The sequence below is a fragment of the Polyodon spathula genome, chromosome 14 (genome assembly GCF_017654505.1).
Source record: "Polyodon spathula isolate WHYD16114869_AA chromosome 14, ASM1765450v1, whole genome shotgun sequence".
NCBI classification, from domain to species: domain Eukaryota; kingdom Metazoa; phylum Chordata; class Actinopteri; order Acipenseriformes; family Polyodontidae; genus Polyodon; species Polyodon spathula.
Genome location: NC_054547.1, coordinates 6,965,913 through 6,981,605, shown reverse-complemented (window position 1 = coordinate 6,981,605; position 15,693 = coordinate 6,965,913). Strand labels below are relative to the sequence as shown.

Sequence of the window (15,693 nt, the reverse complement as noted above, 5' to 3'; positions counted from 1 at the left end):
ATTAAAGCGCTATATTTATAAATACTAAAAGAAACTACAACTCCATGACCAACGATTTGATGAGAAGTCTTTTTCAGCGACAAACATTTCAACTAGAATTTTTTTTTGATGTCTTCAGTTTCTTTTAGCATTTGTCAATTCAGCATTGCTGAGTATTTAATAGTTATGGATAAAGTGATATATGAAAATAGATTGGATTTCTTCTATGCAGGAGCAATATATAAGTACTGGTCACGTTTACTGAGCCTATATGGAAGGGACAAAATCAAAGCAATATTAAACTGTCACTTGAGATGAACTTGCTAGCGTTGTCTTGTAGGGGAGTTCAATAGCAATTTCAATTCACAGCTTTTTTTTTTTTCTTGTGAATGAATGTGTTGAATAACATACTGCAGCGAGACGTTATTCCATTGCCAGCAATGCTATGAACGGTAAAATTAAGCAAAGAAACAGGGATTGAGAGTGAAATGTAAACACAGCAGGGGCTCAGGCTGTTTAATGACCATGCACGGATATAGCTGGGATTTAATTTATTATAATTATTCAATCAATCAAAGGTTTGTGCAAATAAAACCAAGCCAGTCCTGCTGTACTGTATCCAACTGTTAAATGGAACTGCAAATGTTTGCAGAACAGATGAATCAGTAACTTTGTAAAGATTTGTTTAAAAATAATACATTAGCTGTTATGCGAGTTGTAAAATGTCTGTGTAGATAGACAGGGTGACCTCCAGTGGCAAGCACAGTCGAACACAGATACACAGTGTACAGCACTGTGTTTAACTGGGGCGACCTTTTCCTACTGATTTCACGGAACCCAGCTGGTCTAACTTGATACAGCAACAATATAAATTTACTATGTAAAGGTCTTATTGGGACACATTTTTGTTTAAAAATATTGCCAAAAAGTTTAAAATGGATTCTTACTTTACATTTAAAAGCCACAACAAATGGTCTTGTGTTCGGCAACTACTGATGTACATGTTATATCTTCTCTTACACCCTTTTCTCTCTGTCTTTACACTTTGAGGATGTCATCGTAGTAAATGACACGACAGTACTTATCACAAATTTCAGTTAACAAATTACTTTTAATACATTTCTACAGCATAACTCTGCAAATATGTCCTGTCAACCACAGTTCAATCAGAAAAGCAAAAGTATTTGTCGATAGGCATAACATGGGAATATAGCAGAACTGAAAAGAAACACATATAGACAAACGTTTCAATGAGCAAAATATGCTGCATTACACCAGGAACATAACTCACTTCTGTGAAATTGACTTTACAATTACATGTACTACTACCCAGAGCTGAACATTACAGTCATGCTCTCCTAGCATTACAAAAACAACAAACTAAATCGGACAGAAAAATAAATAAATACAAAGCAACTAGTGCACTTTAACCTTACTGTTTCAAGGCCATGACTTGCAGCGTTCCTGCACTGTTCAGTTTCATGAAATCACAGAAATGCTTACCATGCTTCCCATAGTAGTCCTCCTCTCTCTGGGACATGTTATGGTTTCTTGCACTGAACAGCTGCTGTTGTCTCAGATTATTTTACAGTCCTTATCCCACCTCAAATCAAGTCCAATGTTTTAAGAACAAGTTAACAATTAACCAGCAAAGAGGAAATGCAGGCACTCAGCTGACCAACAGTAGCTCCAAAAAGAGTGGCTTTCTGAAGCAAGGAGCCTCCTGCAATAACTAGCTGAATTTCCAAACCCCAGAACACTGCTGATCATCCCAGCTGCACCTGCACTCAGCTTTCCAAACAAATAGTGATGCACTGTACAGGGTATGCTTTCTGTCAGGCTCTTACCAGCAAACAACCTTGGCAATCTGTCAACGAGAGTTCACTGTTTCTCTGTGTCTCACCACTGAAATATAACATATTAACGGCATGGCTGAAGTCTCCCAGTTGTTCATGAGACTTGGGGTAACAGACTTTCGTTTTATCTACGAAAGAATGGACAGAGAAATATTTACAGAATACATTACTTAAAAACTGGTGTTATACCAAATAACGTTTTTATTTACAATGAAGGGAAAACATAATACTGTACATGTTTTCATTATAAGCATTTGGGCGACACAGTGTGTTCCCTACATTGTAAATGAAAACGTGATTAGGTATAATTTAATTAAAATGCTATTAATAATAAACAAAATGATTATAGCTGCAGTTTGTAAGTATTTTGTAAATATTTTGTCTAACAGTTAAAAAGTATGATGCTTATGAGGCTGTCAGGACCTGTATTTTTTTCAGACATCAGTATGGCGCTTTATAACAGGAGTTGCACATTTACTTAACAAAACCATCCTTTGCAATTCAAGGCTTTGACTTTTCATTTCACGAACTACATAACAACAGTACATCAGGTTGGGGCCAACTACCTTCAAACAGTAAAATGCACTCAACTGTCTTAAGTTGCATTTGCACTTGCTTCAAGCTGGGGCTCTTTGACTCATCATCACAAAACTGTGGTGCGTGAATCTTCAGCTTTTCTGTCCTCTGTATAGACAATGATCTTCTGCTATGGCTAAAAGTCTCTGTATCATTACAGAGGGGAACTGAGGTGGTTTTGTTCTTAGTGACCTCTCACTGATGTGTACAACACAAGCTATCTGAAAAAAAAATCATCGTTGCAGCTGTTGCTCCATTAGTCATTATTCTATTTTTTCTTTGTGAAATCCCTGTACATCTCGTACCAGGAGGTGACTGGTGACTACTGGCATTGTCATCCCCGGAGAATAATACTGCCAATTCATATTATATACCAGCATGTGGCTGTACTAGTTCATTTTCACTTGTTTCTTAAATTTACTGCCACAAGCAGCATCATTACAGGCTTGCAAGCAGGTGCTGTTCAATAAGAGATTCACTCCCATTCACAGCGAGCTGGATCAATGCCAGCGATCGACCATGCAGTATGAATCACAAGCTGCTTCTGCTGTAATACATCATTCATTTCCATGGTCTCCACTAGACTCCACCTAGTGCTGAGAGTGGATAGCGCAACAGCTCAAGTTCCTTTAGCTAACTATGTTCTGGAATATTTGATGTACAAGAGCCGCAATATTTTTTATGAAGTACGAAAATGAATACCGTCTCATTTCGTGATTGTATCAACTGCTACTGTAGCTACGCATCAGGAACTGCTTCCTGACGCAGCTTTGTTAAGTTAACCCAGAAGAAAATATAACAAATGCAAGCAGCTCTCTCCTCTTGTGGAGGAAAATCACTGTGGATGTGAATTACAGCGCTAGGCCAGGAGCTCTGGACTCTCTCAAAGAGCAACAAGAGCCCTTATTCCACTAAGATCTAAGTGGACCACTGCTTAAACCAGAACAAGTTTACAAGTATGTGTGAGAATATGGTTAGCATTGCCCGTACAATGCCGTACCTGCACAGGAGATGAACAAACCCAATTAATCTGACAACTCTTATGAGCACTGAGTCCATCAATGGCTACCACTTAAGAAGCCTAAAGCTGACACAGAAGACTAGCACACTTCCATACAACAGCTTTTAAAACCAGTAACAAAATCCAAGCAAAAAAAATGCAACGTCATTAGAGTGCACATTGGGTTCCACTGCGTTCAATTTGGGAATCTTATTTACACTCTTGGCGCATGTCTTGGTGAAAGGTTGAATCCCAAAAGAGTTGTTTTTAGGAATCCCATGATATTGACACTATAAACTTTGTCTTCAAGTAATGACCAGGACTGGTAGTTAATCCTTAGTTTCAATATGATTAGTAGTCACAGCCTGCACCTATGGCAACAGCTTGTGTCCTCAATCCAAAATTAACTTAGACCACTTTATCTTATTACATTAGACTTGAGCCTGAAAGGGCTAGGGAGCTGTGTCAATGTGATCAATTGGGTGGCTGGGATGGTCCTCATATGTCCTAGTGTCTTATTATTAAGCCTTCAATTCAACTTGAAAGCCAACAGCTTGAGGATGTAAGGCTTAGCACACCGGGAGACGGATTAGATTAGTTCAACCACATGCTATCTTTTTGCACTTGCTAAATAAAAAGTGAACGATATAGAATTTGTGCAGAACTCTTTTGCTGTTTAACAAGCCAGGATCTTGAAGCACTGGATGAAGAGGACACTGTCTTTCAGATATTTAAACAGCAGTGGTTAGCAGTTTTATTGCACTCCTCTAGCCCATACAAGCAGTGTAGCTGTAGTGACTCTGGGTCCCTTTGGAAAAGTCTAAGAAGCAAGTCAAATTTAAAAAAAAAAATAGACACATACCATAAAACTCTTAAAACATGCTTAGCAATTTGCCCAGCATGATGCCAATAATAAAAGTTTAAACGTTGTACTGAAAAGATGGCATTATAGTAGTCTCCGTTTTAGGAACACCTCACCTGAGGGAACACCCTTGTGGTGTAACAGATGTTTCCCATAGTAAATGCTTCGGCTAAAGGAACAGAAATTTTGCTTAAAAGAACACCTTCTTGGTACCGATAGAGATTCGTTCACAATGGATACAGTATTGCTTTGTAAAAAAGTGACTTGTCATCTTGAGTGTGTTGGGGGACACTGATTGGTTCTTTCCAGAACTGCCGTCATATCATTGAATTATTTTGTATTCATGCGTTTTTATGTTTTGACAGAACCGGGTTAAGCGACTTTTGACCAAAAACCCATGAAGGTGACCACAACACAAGAACGAACCCGGTAAATTAAAAAATGGCAGAGGTTTAAAATGTAGTCGCAGCAGTTATGAGTATTATTGATGAACCAACAGGTTGGTTCTGTATAGAACACTGACTAATGTCACAGACATGGCTGTCAGAAGTTCTATACCAATAAATAATGCAAAACATATCTCTAGACGTCTAGGCAAACGTGTTAGACTGCATTGCTATGTACACGGACTATAGGCAGTTTGTTCCAAGTGCTTAATTGTACTTCACGCTAGTAATGTGAAAACGGAGTTCTAACTACATATTTTCACTCCTGTTTCTCACTACCTTGAATAGCTAAGCCGTTTTCTGATCACAAGACACTTTTTACACGTTATTTCAACACACAAAAGGTTTACACAGTGCCTTGTTCTGTTACCGACAGCCTCTTGATTACATATATGATCAGCTCCATTATTTTACATGACTTTATAATCTACACAAACCATTTTACATTAAAACATTACACACATTTACACAATCGTGCCGTTTTTATTATTTACAGAAAAACAAAAATAATCTACTTAACAATTATGAAAAGCTTACAGAAACAAGTTGTAAAACTCCTGGTTACAACTATGAACTGTGCCACAAACCCAAACCCAGTTCACTGGTTTAATGGACCCATGACCGCTAGGTCCAGTGACGGCATCGTGAAAGCACACAACCAGATGACCTGGTCATAGCGCGAAAACGGACCCCATTTCCACGAGTGTAGCTCATCGTTACAAAATGCCATGTAAACAAACACCAAAATGCGCCTCTGTTTCTCTTGCTACACAAAGTTGGAAATTGTTCGAGCTCTTCACACACAAAAAAAAAACAAAAACGAATCAGACAGAACTCGGGGAGCAATTTGGTGTTTCCTGTTCTGGTGAGTTGCTTCACCATTCTGTTAAATAATGTGCATGTCTGTGCTGCGTTTTGTAACATGTGTAGGGGTGCTGTTCTAATTTAGTTTGACAGTTTATTAGCGTTAAGTTAACCCTAAGCAACGGCCATTACTTTTGCCCCTGCCAGTGTGATAGACCGAAACACACCTTCCAGCTAATTTCATAGTACATAGCGATTTAAGCTTTTTGACCGTGTTGTTTTGCTTTTGTTTTATTAATGTCAGTTTGTCTGCTACTTTATTATTATAGTTTATTAACACAGATTTTATATTGTTTTGCTTTTACTTATTCAGTTCATTTCATATGTTGATGCACGTGCGTCATGACAATACATATGTATTTATTTGTTGTTGCATATTGTGTCTGGTTGCTAACTCCGTCTTGGAGAACACTTCGGCTATAAGAACACTTTGCTTGCTTCACGAAGGGTGTTCTCTTAGCCGGAGACTACTACTGTAAGAACCAGGCTTTTATTGTGATAACAAACTAGTAAACAGTGCCATTATTGCTAGTTTAATTATTTACAAATTTTTAAAATACAGATTCATTTACTTTCTGTGTTGTTTTGTTATATAATTTTACTTCCATTTTGTTATTTTAAACATCTGAATAATGCAGTCATCAACCCTGTGGTAATGCCCTATAATGAGGCTTCCTGATTGGTGGATTAAAGTCACAAGGTTTCTAATCATACAATTAAAAAGGATTCTAATAATAAATATCAGTCCATTGTGCCTGATCAGAAATGACAACTCCTGATGTAACAGTGGACACTGTTACTGGCAATAGACAATTCTATAAGATAAACGGGTAAATACTTGAACAAAAAAACAGAATAAAAATATATGTAAAATAAATAAATAAATATATATATATAAGTTATATATATATATATATATATATATAGAATTTCTCCTAATGAATTGGGCTAAGAGAGAATAATTAATTGGGCTCCTTGCGAATGAGAGCTTCCATCTCAGGCAGAAGCAATGCAGTATTCCATTAGTAAGCATTTGGGTTCAATAACCTATTTCGCATTGAACTGCAAATAATGCCTCTCTAGCATGGACAGCATACCACTCTAGACACTCATTAGAGGAGATTTTCTCAATTACTTCCAATAAGGTAATTCACAACTACGTATGATCTTGCCACTGGAGTCTCAATGAGTGGAATGCCTCTTAGATATTCCCTAAATTTGAAAACTTAGTGACATTAGCGCATTAGCACGCTTAAGTATATCCCATGTCTAAATACCCTTCCCTTTCTTTCTGATATATTAGTAGCATTTAAAAAGAATGGCTACAAATCTATAGTTTATCAGCATCCCTTCTGACAGAATGCACCCCAATATTCCTGTGAGTATTACATTTAAAATCATTAGAAATCTAAAAATCTTTATATAGAAGTGACAAACTATTTGGGTGTTACTAAAACGACATCTACGGTATTTTCAGAAAAAAAAATTAAAATTCTACTCCATCCAAGCAGTTCTAAAAAGACAGCGTTGTGCGTGTTGAACGCCGGGCGCACACACACTGGCAGTTCTGTGTCGAGGAAAAAGACCCTTTGGAATGGAGCTTTGCAACAACTGCTTCTGATCCATCAACTACAAGCCCAGCCAGTGCCTGTCTGTGTTATACCTCCCCAAGTCCCACTTGGAAGGACCCACCATGACCATTCTGCTGAGATCCTTGACCCTCCTGCCACACACAGCTTGACACATGTCCAGGCCGAATGCCAATCCAACACTGACAGACAGGTCTGGGATTCAAACGCTCAGCCTGTATGTGCAGGAGGTCAACACAGCAGCACCAGTGTGCCTTGATCCGCTCGGCTGGACTTGCTCTCATAGTTACCAGCCTATTCTCTATATTTAATGCTGTAGGACACTGTGGTTACACCCAACTGCATACACTATCTATTCTTAACTCTCGTCACAACAAACACATTTTAGTATTCCAGACATATTAATATTGGATGTGCAGTTAATTTGATAACTGGCAGCTCATTACACACAACCAATATCCCTACTGCATACCCTATTCATTCCTAACTCTTGTTACAACAAACACATTTTAATTAGTTAATTTGATAACCAGCAGCTTGTACAGATCAACAATATCCCTGTGTGTTGAATCAAATATCCAAATAGAATCAACAGTAAACATCCAGGCTGGCGCACACTCCCAACTACAGTACTTACCTTGTAACATTTTTACTGGCACGCACAAACCAGCTGGGTAAAATTATGAAACAACCTCCTTTCCCTCTTGTCTCCTAACTACCTAATCCACTGACAGTTGCTTCACACTTACAGCTCAACGCAATCAAAGGACAACACTGTGAGTAGGGTATCTGATTAAAATGATTATGGCTGATAGATACAGGCACTGACAGTTTGAATAACTGCAACCCTATCCCATTATGTTGTACTGTAACAAGCAATCCGAGCAATATATGTCCAAAAAAGACAGCAAATCAGCTTTAGGTTACAATAAATGGCAAACATTACAAATGTAATACTTACCCTTCATCTTCCAGCACTACTATGTGATAGTTTGACTAGGCTCTATTTACTCAAACTGAATAAGCAGCAAGCATGGCTACCCTTCCTTCAATGAAAATAATAATGTACCAATTTGTGCCCTGAACATTTCTTCACTGGCAGATCGTGCTCAGGAGTCCATAGCCAAGCCTTCACACTGCATGCTGATATGACAGTCATTTTACACTGTCCTGGGAAATTCTTCTGCTTTAAATATGATGCAAGTTTTCCCTGGATACCAAATAATGGGAACTAAGTGCTACTTATAATCATAACCTTTCAAGGGACCTTTCCCTGCTCACAAATCTTTACAACTTTTCCCTCTTCAGTACAATATTAAAGAATCCCCAGGTTTGTGCATTTAAATTTTGCTCTAGCTAAATATGTGGAGCTGTGTTGTGGGTGTTGCCAGTTTTAACCCACTCAGACAGTTTAATTACTAAATAGCTTGGTAATCCTGAATAGATAAAACCCCCTTTAAAAAAACAAAGAGAACAAAAAGCATAATCTAAACATCTCACAAGTGCACGGCACCCCAAGCATTACTCATTTACAACACAGTGGGATATTTCATCGTAATTTTCACACCAAAAATGGATCTCTGCAATAGTGACTGCCAAGACTTGTGCCAGCCTTGGACTAGAGACAGGACAGCTCATTAAAAAAAAAATGTGCCCATACCGAAGACAGGATGATGATCTACTCTATAGTTCTGTCATCTATAGGTCTGTAAAACACCAACCTGACATTGTAAAGAGGAACCTGGGATATTGGCTTCTTATTTCACTTTTTACCATAGTAAATAAATAACTTCTAAAACATTATCTAATGCCACTTAATCACTGGTCACCATCCTATTTAATATTAGCATGTTACATGTTGGACTTTAGTCTCATCTTGTAATAAAGGCAACTTAACAATGCATCCTCTGGGTAGTCAATATAGAAACAGAGTTGCCTTCCTGTAACATTAAGACATAAATTTGCTTTGCTGAAGGCAATTCTTTTTATTTATGATGTCACTCTGTGTTTCAAATCTCGCTCAGCATGAAGGATGCCGTACAGTATATTTAAACCAGATTACCACTTCAACCAAACAGTATGTTAATACACTTTACAGAGATTTCAGCCAATACCTGCTCATTAAAGCAATACCTGGTGCAGGACTGTATCAGACATCCCCATCATCTCATGCTGCAACCATGAGCTTTGACACACTTAACCTCCATCGTCTTTGCCTTGAAGATTCACCTGTCTCTTATCTTAGGAAGGCTGGCTTGGCAGTTGAATCTTTCTGTGTACATTTCACCCAGGGTTCTTAGATTTTGTTGCGAGTAATGTATTATTCATATTGTTTTTTCTTTGCTTGTGCAGACAATAATGTATACTTTTTAAAATAATTTTTCAGCTCATCAACAACAAGCTTGTCAAAGTTTCCTTTATGTATGAAGATGTCCGTTCAGTCTACTTGAAAGCTTCAGTTCCTTAGTGGGTTCTGGCATTAGCTTCAAAGAGAGATAGTCAACACCTCCTTGTCTTTCGAGTGATTCAAATTCATTCGCATTTTGACAGCAGATGCACATGTTATGTCATAAGGACTATATAATTTGTAGACTCAAGACAAAAGGAAACAGCACAGGGCTTATCTGCTTCATCTTCATCTAGGGCTTCATCTTATTAGACTTAAGAAACGCAATAAGAACATCAAGGTTTTCAACTTGGATTCATGGTTCAGGCTATCTAACAGCTTCTAATTGTTTAGCCCTCATGTTAAAATTTTAAAACACTTGGTGAATGGCAAAATGTTTAAACTAAACTACATTCATTCAGTACCTTACTCGTTTGCTTTGTTCTTACTTGAATAGTTTACAGCAGTATATTCTGTTACAAAATGTTGAGTTTACTACAACTATGGCCAAATGTTTTGTATCACTTAGAACGTTAGGACTGAATTATTATTTTTTTTTTTTTTCAAAAAGTAGATGGGCAGAATTTAGCTCTTTCATTTAACATCATGTAATCAAAGAAACTGCTAAATAATATTGAAGCGGTGTGTAATTCAATATGTTAATGTAAAATTATTCTATAGGGTGACGCAAAACACCCTGTAGAATGTGTCTATAGCTGTATACAGTACTGAATATTAGGTGTTCTTTTTTATTGCGTGAGCTGTTCTCTAGATTTTGCACACACTGTATGTGGATTTGGGTAATCAGTTATTTGTCTAATTGTAAACAAATCAATGATACAGTTTAGTTTACTGCCTTTAGTGTACAGGGTAAAGTTGAAAATCCTACTTACACCACAGGGTTGGAAAACAGTTCAAGTAGACAATGCGAGTATTCACACCTTGTAATAATCTCCAAGCTTCAATTTAGGATTGCAATAATACACAGCCATTTCCAAATGGCCTTATCAGGGTTTAACACCATTCAATTTGCTCTGGGATAACAATGTTCAATCCTGTGCTTGTGTTCCCTAATGATAAAGCCTGACACTTTTTATGTTTCTGCAAAACACAACCTAATAATACTTGGCAGAGCAAAAAAAAAAAAAAAAAAAAAAATTATAATAATCTTTAGCTGTCGTACTCTATGACAATCAAATCGACAGAGAACATTCTCTGAGACTGTCAGAAATGTCAGATCTGTTGGTGGGAAGGGCAACTATGAGCAGTGGTCCAGATAAGCTGCATACCTGCCGTTTTTACACATTAAAAAATCTGAAATATGCACTAAATTTTAACTGAATGCATAAAAATACACATAGCAATTTTGTTGTACAGCTTGTCTGCCTCCACTAAAAATTCCACTAAAAACTACATCTCCCAGAATTCAATGTCTTCAGTTACTAGGAAACTCTACACAAGAAAAAACAACCAACATTATCTGGCTAGCCCTGTTGTCTTTGCAGCCAATCACAGTAAGAATAAGAACATTTTGCTACACAGGTTGAAGCGTAAACACCCCAGTCCAGCTACTGCACAAATCCAACTAGAAGCATTGTCAGAGCTGACCGCTAAAAAAAAAAAAAAAAAAAAAAAGGCGCCTATAATATTAAACAAACTATTTAATAACTTATTAATGCATTTCATTATTTTATTTATCTGTATGGATTTATATTGAAGTTGTAACATGTTCACTGTGTTTAAGAATTTAATATTAAAATATAAGTAACGTAATGAATTTGCAGTCAGTGTGAAAAAAATGCACTAAGCTGATAAAGAACCTTGTAGAACACACACACACACGTGGTTGTACAGTAGTTCAAAGTAGCACTGCAGTTAAAATGAAAGGTTCTTTGTTAATGCCAAGCCCACTACCATTAAAGATTGTACAGTATTTATTGAGATTGCTCACGACTTCAAGGTAATGTTGCATTTTACCCCCTGAAAATACATTTTACTCTCTCAGTGTTCAAATTAAAGGGTAAGTTACTCCCAGACCCAAACCCTTATCTGGAGCACTGGCTATGAGAAGTACAAGGTTGAAGGGATTTGCATAATACATAATACATCTAAATAAACAGCCTATTAAACAGCCTATTAGTCAGTCTATTTTTTTAAAACCACTATCCAAATATATATATATTTTTTCTAAAAATCCCATTTGGCTAGCAGCAAGATAGGAAGTACAGCAACTGCTGTGCAATATAATTGCTACTGTGGTCTCTGCACCACCATTCTGCTGCTCCCTCTCTGGTTAGCCATTCTGCATGCTGTGTACACATTAAGAATTTATGTATGTGTTGGGATTATAATGCTGTGCCAGAAATACCTTATTCTAAAATCAAGCATTTTCATTCGACGAAAGCCATAAGGCAATGATTAGAGCTGAAACAGAGATTGAGCAGAAAGATATTTTTAAACCTGCCCCCGATATCAGCATTACAAAGAATTCAAATCATCATTAATACATTTTAAAAAGAGGAAATAATTGGCGATGCATAATAATCTGGATACTTATATTTGGGGCAGCAGATGTAGATTCAATGTCAGGCTATACAGGGATTTCAGCTTGTTTAATTCATCTTTAGAATGCAGCTTGTTTTTTAAGTAGGTCAGATCCAGCAACTGTTTAGATTCTTGCAGTGGTAATGGCAGAGGATGCCCATCACTTGCAGGTTTCTGATCAAGTTCCGGGACTGTTTGGAAAGGGAAACAATTGCCATCACGTTTGGAGGGGGCGGTGTAAATAAAGTCATTTTGGTTCAAACATGCGTTGAGACCAAATGAAGCCACTACCACAGACAGGATAGCTGAAAATACGTCATGCAAATATCTTCAGCAAAAATAGTTGGCTGCTTAGAACAGCAGATTTCGATGTCATCACCAAGCACCTTGCTGACAACCAGAAGGAAGTGAAAGCAAATGCACTAGCTAGCATGCCGGCAGAAAGTCTTTAACATTTTGCGCTGTAACACTGTTAAAAAGCAGTGAATAAATTCAGGCAACGCTACCAACACTTACAAACTATTTTTATAGTCAGCGACAGGAAGCTTTTTAAAGATTCCCACACAGACTCAATTTGAAGGGCCATTCTAGTGTTCGTTTGCTGGTGCACATTCTCTCCTGAATTAAATCAGTACTTCTATAGCTAAAAGCTGAAATGAAAACTAACACTTTCGATGTGTTCTTTCAATTATGCAGCTGGCAATGTCCTTGGCTCCACCACTCAACAAGGAGAGCAGTAGAAAAGGTCTTCTTTCATCCCAGTTCTGTTCAGAGCCTCCTACAAAACTCTGCAATCAATCTACCAATGAAGAAGAAAATATCCATATTATCCATCTTCTTGTAGATATCCTGGTCCACCTTAAATGAATAAGCTCAGCCAAGGATTCCCTGCAAGCTTAATTGGCTTGACTTGGATTTCAAACAGGGCAGGAACAATCAAATAGAAATCCCTTCCAGAAGATGATCTATGGTATGGACCCATGCTCCCTGCAACATGATCATTTTGTTCCCATGAGGCTCCCTTCGTTTGGATTTTGGCTGTGTACAACAAGTGTCAGTTGGTAAAGTAACATAAACCTGAGTACAGTACAAGGTCTTTTTTTGCATTCTTTCAATCCCGAATCCACATTTTTTATATTTTAAGTACTATTTGAAAGAACGTGTCACCTTCAGCTTCTAATCTAACAAGAGGTACTGTAAAAACATTTCAGTAAACCTTTTCGAGGCAGCTAGTACAGTGTCTTTATGGCTTGAGTCCATTTTCATACCCTGTCTTTCAAGGCACATTCAACAAAAGAAAAGTGCTGACATGTATTTCCTTTATCTGTTCCTGGATTCCTGTCTGGATGTGAAAGTGTGAACATGAGCAGCACACTACCAACTGCCTCCTTGTCAATCTAAATGTATACACTGTATTCTGAATAATAAAGACATACCACTGAACCTGTGGTGTTTGACAGCTATAGCCCCATGCCTTTGCCAGATGATGACTCTGTTAATTAACTGATACTTTGCCATTTGTTATTTACTAAGTGGACAAGCATTGCCTCTGCTTGAATAGGTGGCACCAATTCTCCTTGTTTCACTGGCTTGATGCCCGATGAGCTTCAGCAGACACTTACAGGACCTGACTTTGGCCTAAAAATTGATTTCTATCTGCTATTTCTACGGGAATACTTCAAACAGAGGTCAATAAGAATTCAAACCAGAAATATTGCAATACAGTACAATGCTTGTCTGCCTACTGCAGTAACTGAAGACAGATTAACACTCATCAAGTTGGGTCAAAAAAATAATACTAAATTGAACATGTAAACTTGAACACCTAGACACTGGGACATGCCTGTTCAAATAAAACCCTTCTTTTCCACACCCAGACCTGCTGTGGTTTTAGCTGCTATGCGCCACATGAGATCTCTGGAATTTTCTCCCCAGTTTAATCAGGCATGCAGAGATAGGCTGCAGAAGATTTATGCTGTTAATCTGGCTTTTGCATAAATTAAAACTACTTTGGAAAAGATTTCTGGGATGTCTGTACAGGAAGGACACTAAATAAGTGTAACTGCTATGATAGGGTCATTCACTGAGATTTTACTGGCTCTAACTTGAGAAAAAGGGAATACTATCTGTTCACCTTTAATTAACATACCAAACACAGCAAAAAAAGGTTTGAGCTATGTTAATCAATTACGAGAGAAGATGGTGTTTTCTTGACAGTTTTAAGAGAAGACATGCAAAATGACTTTGCTAATGGCTGATAATATGGGATACACACCTGTCGTCTGCATGTAAAAAATTCTGTGAAGATATACATCTTTCCCTTGGGCTTATAACAGGGAACAATTCAGCAGGACAGGGGCGTGCAATAATAGAAACAGAAATTACTAACAAATGTAATGTTCCACGAAAAGAAGCTAATAACTGACATTTTAAAGAAAGGGTTGTGAAATAAAAGCTATTGAATCAGAACAATTAGTGAGAGATAAGGCTGAATGAAACACGTTTAGCTAATGGCAGCTATAGTACTAATCAGCATGGAGAATAATGATGCAGAGCAATAATTATGGATTATTAAGCACCACTTGGTCTAGGGCTTTCAATTCCCAGTCGCAGTGGACTCAGGACACATTAATTTCTGCAGACATGTACTGGGAAAAGTGATCAGTTACTAATTCTTTGGTTTGTTTCCTTTACCTCTAATACTTATTCTATAAAATATATCTCCAGGCATAAACCATAATGTCATTTCATTTTTCATTTTCCTCCACTTGTAAACAGATGACATTTTATAAATTGCTTTTTTTGTACTGGTCATTGGTTGAGAGTATAATGTAAGTTGCAATGGGGATACATTCTACCATGAAATTCAAGCGACGGTGTCATTTCTCTCAGTAAAAAGCACATTGCTGGAAGGCTCAATACAGTTTAAAGGTTTATAAATGCCTCTTCAAGTGTAGTTTAATGGTTTAAAAATGGTTCCCGGTTTCACAGAGAGAAAAATGAACAGGATACACTTTTGAGAAAAAAGCAATTATTTTAGTTTTAATAAACAATGGGCTGTACATCCCTTCCTCTCCATAACATATTGGTTACTGTTTTTTGACCAGTAAAGATGTGGGTAAAGAGGTAAGTTCAGATGCTAAATGAACTCTAGCACTTTGTGTTTGTCCTCCTTAAATTGTTAAGATGTTTGAAGAGTTCTCCCAAGACTAAGCACAGATAGGGAGTAGCAGTGGTCCGCTGCGGTCTTCCAGCAGGGTTCATCAGTAAAGAGGGATTCAGACATGGCAGAACCATATTCACACTGCCCAACCAGAATATCACAAAGCCATTTACACTGTCCAACCGGAACATCACACAGCCACTCACACTGCCCAACCAGAATATCATACAACCATTCATACTGCCCAACCAGAATATCAGACAACCATTCACACTGTCCAACCAGAACATCACACAGCCACTCTCACTGTCCAACCAGAACATCACATATCCATTCACACTGTCCAACCAGAACATCACATATCCATTCACACTGCCCAACCAGAATATCATACAACCATTCATACTGCCCAACCAGAATATCAGACA

The 15,693-nt window shown here is 37.6% G+C and overlaps 1 protein-coding gene across 5 annotated transcripts in view; it reads right to left on the bottom strand.

The window, feature by feature from the left end:
- LOC121326751 (choline transporter-like protein 5) overlaps positions 1–15,693 on the bottom strand; it is a 64,685-nt gene that overhangs the window by 33,707 nt on the left and 15,285 nt on the right. Inside the window, exon 1 of one of the 5 annotated variants that reach the window (XM_041270209.1) lies at positions 1,483–1,751. The exons of the other annotated variants lie outside the window; for them this stretch is intronic. Within the exon in view, the coding sequence (XP_041126143.1) occupies positions 1,483–1,519 (37 nt within the window). The 5' untranslated portion in view covers positions 1,520–1,751. Of the gene's footprint in view, positions 1–1,482; positions 1,752–15,693 lie in introns of those variants that run through there. 5 annotated transcript variants of the gene reach the window in all.